At 46.2% G+C, this 7,030-nt stretch overlaps 1 protein-coding gene across 1 annotated transcript; it reads left to right on the forward strand.

Moving 5' to 3' along the window:
* The first annotated feature begins 3,666 nt into the window (after positions 1-3,666).
* Positions 3,667-6,746, forward strand: LOC125548548 (bidirectional sugar transporter SWEET5-like). The gene is made up of 4 exons (XM_048712123.2): positions 3,667-3,821; positions 5,267-5,648; positions 5,784-5,900; positions 6,027-6,746. The coding sequence occupies exons 1-4, from the start codon at positions 3,742-3,744 to the stop codon at positions 6,618-6,620; spliced, it is 1,173 nt and encodes a 390-aa protein (XP_048568080.2). The 5' UTR covers positions 3,667-3,741; the 3' UTR covers positions 6,621-6,746.
* The last annotated feature ends 284 nt before the right edge of the window (positions 6,747-7,030 follow it).

Genomic DNA, 7,030 nt, shown 5'->3' on the forward strand with positions numbered 1-7,030 from the left:
GGAGGACAGGGAGGCAACACCACCTTTGGATAGTTTCATGGTGGAGCGTCACTTCTTGTAGAGAGAGAGCACTGAGGGGAGAATAATAGAAGCGGGTTTGGGGATGTTGGGAATAAGAACAACCGGCTCATGAAGAGGTTTCACGAAAAAGCGGTGGGGCCTCACTCCATCGTATGATCATGTTTGATCGGATGGCATCGCATGCGGAGGATGTCCTGGACAGACCAACCAATAGAATCCAAGCATTTCCCTTTGTTTAGGGGTAAAGCTCTCCCTCAACTAACTGATGACTTGACGTGCATTGGCCATTTCCGTTGTCTTCCAATCCGATTTTGATCATACGGAACACAGCGCAACAAGGACCGACAACCTAGTTTGCAACATGGGCCTTGATACAAGCACATGTGGCCAATACGGTATTTGCTACTTTAAAAAAATCAATCGCGTAGGAAGCTACTACTGATCCAGGATAGACATTACTAACAAACCATAATAGTTCAAGGCTAAACAATAACTCCTAATTGTTACTTGATCTAGGTAATTGCCTAAACTAGAAGATATATTGCTGCTATATAGTGATTTAGGTACATATTACTAAGAAAATATAATAGCTCAGGTTAAAAAATAACTGTTAATTGTTAATCTACCTAATTATCTAAATAAGAAATTCATCCCTGCAATGACTCCCACAAGAAGAAATGCTGCTATCGATCTAACTGGGAGTTCGAGCCCAATCATAAGTGCACATCATAACTTATTGAATTTCCTTATCTGGTCTCGAATTTTGTTGTTTTCGGCTTGCAACTCATCAATTTTGACTTGCATCACATCTAGTTGTTTCGGTGATCCATAGAAGTACTCAAGCAGCCCGCTTACGCATTTCATTACGAGATTGACCCATACCGATGTGTGGCAAGAGACTCATTTCTGCATGTGTGTGTATACAATGATGTGAGTAATGATATTTGTACTCCCTCCATCCTAATATATAGGGCCTAATATGTTTTCAAGGCTGCCGTTGACCATTGCTAAGATTAATAATACATGCAATGTATGATATAAAAAAATATATCATTAGAAACTCCTATCACATATGAATTTGACGGTATACATGAGATGTCATACATTATTACTCTAACCCATGGTCAAAGGTAACCTCAAAAAAACGTATTATGCCTTGTATATTTGGATGGAGGGAGTATGTCAAATTGCTAACAGAGAGATATTTTCTATTATACCTTTGTTCCATGGCCAACCCATATGAAAAACTCCCATTTTTGGATTCCTTAGTGTGTACGAGGTTCTCTTAGCAAAGAGGGCATTGGCATCCACAAAGGAGAGAGGGTGTGGGTTCGCCAGATTCTAAGGGGCTTCGATGCTGGTGGTGTACGATATGCCGCCGGGTCCGACGAACACGCTGCTGCAACGCGATGATTTGTCAGACACGGCTGCCTGGGCCACGATGGGATCTCAAGGTCGAGAAAATGGAGAGGCAGGGAGCTCGACCACGGCAGCGGAGCCCCAATATTCCGGCATCCTCAGCTGACTTGTGCTCGCGCGCGGGGCTCATGGCGCATCTCGAAGCTCCAATGGGTCTATTTCTAGTAATATAGCTAGGAGAGTAAGAAAGAAGGGAAGGGGGAGAAAAGAAGTGAGGAGGGATTCGAAAGTGAAGGTGTTTGGAGTAGGAAGAGAAGAGGGAGATTGAGCTATATAGTGAAGAAAAGCTAAGAGAGTAGAGGGAGAAGTGAAAGGAGAGAGGAAGAAGACAAAGGGGAGAAAGAATTGAAGGGAGAGGAGGAAGAAAGAAGATGTCCAAGCTCAATTATTGGTGTTCCCGACTAGCGGCGTGATGTCCCATTGTCACACCACTAGTATGTACATCACTAGTGGTGTGGCATAAAGAAAACATGCCACTAATAGTTGCTAGTATTGTTGCCGTGTTAGTTTATCGATCACACCAGTAGTAGTGACAGCACCGGTGGCATGTCCTTAAGTGGCCGCATCACTACTAACTTATGCCTGCTCATGCTACTGGATCTCACACACTAGCGGGGTGCTATACTGAGGGCACAACACTAGTAGTCTGTTATTGGTTGAGCGGAGTAGTTTTGGCATGCCACATATATTTTTGGAAAATACCAGTGGTGTGTTCTTTATTGGCGCGCTACTAATGTAGATTCCCTATAAGCATTTTGCACTAGTACGACCACCCAGTTTGAAACATAGGCCTTGTTGCAAACACATGTGGCCAACTGCTTTTAAACAACCAGCGACGTCGCTCAGGTGCCACATAATGGTTTGACGGGAGCGCAAAAGGCTTGTGTTGTAAAGGCAAAAGCACAACATACTCAATGTTGCAGACGGTTGCACTGACACAAGCGAAGATCTAACACATAGTAGTTTGAAAGAAGGCTATGTTGCAATGGCTTGAGCACAACTCACTCAGTGTTGCAAATGGTGATGATCTGGCACATAACAGTTCATTAGGAGTGCAACAAATCTCAAGTTGTAAAGGCCCAAGCGCACACTCAATGTGCAAAGGACGATGATCTGGCACATAACAGATAGTTAGGAGTGCAACAAATCTCAAGTTGTAAAGGCCTGAGCGCACACTCAATGTGCAAAGGACGATGATCTGGCACATAACATTTTGTTGGGAGCGCAACAAAGCTCGTGTTGCAAAGGCTCGAGCGTAACACGGTCAATGTTGCAAACGAATGCACTACGCGGGTAGAGATCGCACGTCTGTCGTGTGCACTACCCAACGGCAGCCAAGAGGGTGATCTGATCCAGTCTTCACCTGGCCGACCCGTAGTGCCCGCATTTGTTTAGTTCCGCAGTTTTCCTCCGTATCTGGCTTTTCCAAGCTAACTGATGTACGCCATTTTTTCTTCAATTTTTTTATTTTTTGTTCAGTTTTATGTTTCTTTTATACTCCCTCCGTCCCATAATATAAGATATTTTTGCAAGTTGTTTTAGCTTGTAAAACCATCTTATATTGTGGGATGGAGGGAGTATATATTTATTTCTCTCCTTTTCTTCTTATTGTTTTTCTTTCTTTTGTCTTTCCTCTTATTTTCTATGAAAAACATATATTGGGTTTTTGACAAATACGTGATTATTTATTTTGAAATAGTACACGCGGTAATATTACATTAAAGTTCTTTGAGAAGGCGTGGACACTTGTAACACATTTGTTCAATTAATTAACCTGAAGGTAGCAGCTGCTCTGTGCGTAGCTTAGCATCCATTTCTGTGGTCTTTGTAACTAGAAGAAGCTTGTATAAACTAGGTTAAATTAGATGCATGTTGATGACGTGTAGCTAGCTAGCTACTTGCTTGCAAATCTGATTAGTTGTTTCACCATGCATGCGCTAATTTATTTGTGCTCGTGCCCTTACAGTGTGGTAATAATCGCAATCCATTCAAATTAGGTGCTGGTCATGGTCCGGTGGGACGACTGCTTTTTCCACTAGACCAGTACAGTACGTGCGTATCGGGTGACACAGGTAGAGCATGCATGGCCCAGCCAAAAGAAAGGCAAAAAATCAGAGAAATGACAGAGGTGTAGTTTGAATTGCAAAAAATGGGCTCCTGCGTGTCTTGACCACCCCCCACAATAAAAAGGGAGCGCAGCTTGCAAGAAGAAGAGGCTGCCAAGAACTCTCCGCCACCCTCTCTTCCCCGCCGCTTACCCTCTCTCTCTCTGCCGGAGCAGCCAGAGCCAGAGCCAGCACCATGGTGGACGCGCATGCAGCGAAACAAGGCATTGGGATCCTGGGGGACGTCGCCGTCGGCATCCTCGTCTTCCTACCGATGTGAGTAAACTCGTCTCCCTTCGCATGCATTCCTCCTCGTACGTTCTCGGGAGACCGCCGAACGGCCGGGCATCCATTCTCGTGTAGGCCGTGTTTGGGATTCGCTTGGTTCTTTCCTGCTTGTGTTTTGCGTTTTATTCTGCTTGTGCTGCGTGCGCTTGTCTTATTCAGCTGCCTGCAGGGCGGCGATCTCATTTTTCCCCTGTTTAAGTGGCTGGTAAAAAAAGCCCTTTTTTTTCTACGATTTGCCAACTGTTTCTATGAATCCAGCATCTCCCGTGTACCCTGTATATATCCCCTTGTTTCGAATCGTTCGATCTACATCGTGCGTGGCTGCTTTGTTCTAGGAAACTTTTTGCACTAAATCGAGACGCTGCCTAGAATATTTTGTTCTAGGATCTACTACTATTAAGTAGGATTTTTTTTGTCCTAGGATTTTGTAGAGTAGGATTTTTTTGCCTCCACTCGTCCATGTTCTTGCCCCCGTTGGCCGGCGGCAACGTCCGCACCTAAGACTTGCACTCTGTTCCTTAATCGTACAGCCCGAGGCCCTTTGCAGAGCAACGACGAGTACCTCCGTAGTGTGCCTTGTGAGCTTGTCAAGTGTAATTTTGGCTTCTTTAATGCTTGTCTGGCCGCCAGGATCCCGTTCCCGTGTAAGGGCCTCTTTGATTCGTGGGATTGTAAAAACATGGGAATAGGAAAAATATAGGATTAGAATGTCATGCTCATCTCAATCCTATAGGATTTTCGGTTGTTTGATTGCATCATAGGAAAAACAAAGGATTCTTTCAAAGAGGTTTGAGTGGATGCTAGAAATCCTACGGGAAGTAGTACAAAAAATTCCTTAGAAAAAATTCCTATAGGATTCAAACCTGTGAATCAAACAACCAACATAGAAAAAATTCCTAAGGATTTTAATCCTCCAAAATTCCTATGCAAATCCTTTGAATCAAAGGAGCCCTAAGTTTTGGCATACGACGAGCTCTCCTGCTCTAGCTGCAGGTCGCCGTGGTGATCGGGAGCGTGGGGTTCAGACCTAGACCTGTATTGGATCTCTGACCGTGGTCGTGTAAGTTGAGGGACCCGTCGTCCTATCTTGTGATCTAGCCGTCGGTCGCCGCCATGGTGATCGGGATGTTAGAGTTCATGCGTCTCGTATGTATGTGCAGTCAACATACGGCAAAATCCTAGTACGTACTACTAGTTGTTCCTCTCTCTCTGTTTAAGTGCTTGCAGTATATTTTCCTCTGAAAAACACCTTGTTTCTACCACCAAATCCAGTTCGTACTACTCCCTTTCCTAAATGTTATACTACCTTTTGGTAGTTCAAGTACCTATATATACCTGTTCCTCTGTTTATATGCGATCTCATGACTACTGTTCATATATGCCATCTCTCTCTTTCATTGCTTGATCGATCTCGTATGCTTTGCTTGTTCCAGCTGCATGGTTTTTCGCCACATCAAGGAGGCCCTGGACGTCGGCCAGCGAACTGTACTGCCCTACGTTTCCACCTGGATGAACGCTGCTTCGTTTGTCTTCTATGGGTACAACAGGAGTGACCGGCCAGTGGCCACTATCAATGGCATTGCATTTCTTGTCGAGGCCATCTACTGCGCCGTTTACATCTACTACGCCCAAGGCTGGAGACGCCAAGTGGCGGTGGCCATGGCTGTCGTCCAAGGTGCCTTCCTCGCGTTGCTGGTGTCCCTTCAGCTCACGGTCTTCAGTCACGGGCGTAACGCCGAAAAGAGGGATCAAGTTTTCGGCGGCCTTGGCTTGGGGACAGCCGTCTTGATGTACCTCTCTACCATGGACCAGACGGTAGGCGCCGCTCCCACATTGAGATCTCTTATACATACGCGTCGGACTTGAGTGCACGCAATTGCTATCGGAGTATGTTGTGTTTAAGCTTGATCCATTGTCACAATTGTTGTCTAAGTATATTGTGCTGTGCAGGTCCGAGCATACAGAACCCACGACGTCGATGGATTAGAGATGTCCTTTACGTACCTCTTCAACGCATTGATCTGGCTCGTCTACGCCGCCCTGCCGACGTTTGACGCATTCGTTCTAGTGAGTGGTTTTGGTTTGCGAATGCTTCTGTTCCTAGTAGTTACAGCTAGATTGATGTTCGTTTACACTTATGTGTTTCTTCCTAGTAGTTACTGACCCATGTTCCTGACTGATATTGTGTTGCAGTCGGCCAGTATTGTGGGTGTGCTTGCCACTGGTTACCAGGCTTTCCTTTGGGTCAGGTACCGGAATGCGCCGATTCTCGAGGCCAACGCTGGGATTGAAATGCCCGGCGGAGGTGTGAATCCCCTCCCACCTGTCATTCCCCCGGCCGACGACCCTCTTCTCCAGCCCAACGCTGGGATTGCCGTGGCCGCTGGAGTTGTGATTCCCCCTGTGATTCCCCCAGCCAACGATGGGATTGCCGTGGCCGCTGGAGTTGTGATTCCCCCAGCAAACGATGGGATTGACGTGGCTGCTGGAGTTGTGATACCCCCGGCCAACGCTGGGATTGCCGTGGCCGCTGGAGTTGTGATTCCCCCTGTCATTGCCCCAGCTGATGATCCTCTTCTCCAGGGCATCGCTGAGAATGCCATGGCCGCTGGAGGTGTGATTCCCCCTGCCATCCCCCCAGCGGAGGGCCAGCTTCCCCAGGCCAACGGAGCTGCTGCTGCTGCTGCGATTGACCAGGCCGAAGGAGCTGCTGCTGCTGTGATTGACCAGGCCGAAGGAGCTGCTGTTGCTGCTGCGATTAACCAGGCCGAAGGATCCCCTGCGTGAGTATGTTACCACCAAGCTATCACGGTTGTGGACGGAGAGGGTGGTGTATTCCTCCGTGCCTAACAATCAGATTTGAACCTTGGATTCACATTAGTACTGCTAGTATTCTGTAATATTTGCACTCTCTGCCAGCTTCATTCTGCTTTGAGCTGAACCATTTTATTATTTCCCTAGTGAACTACTAGTACTCTGCTTTGAACTGAACCAAGTTTTATTCCCTAGTGAACCGGTACTCTGCTTCGCACTGAACCTTTCCCTAGTATTCTGCTTTACTCACTGATTATCTAGCAATATATGGGTTCACGGTCTACATTACAACTTTGAGCTTTGTTTCTTTAGGCAGAATTTTACATGCTAGGTACCAAAGTACAAGTAAAACAAATTTATCCTCAAAATGGGAACTTCCTGAG

The sequence above is a fragment of the Triticum urartu genome, chromosome 3A (genome assembly GCF_056163025.1).
Source record: "Triticum urartu cultivar PI428250 chromosome 3A, HENAU_Tu73, whole genome shotgun sequence".
NCBI classification, from domain to species: Eukaryota; Viridiplantae; Streptophyta; class Magnoliopsida; order Poales; family Poaceae; genus Triticum; species Triticum urartu.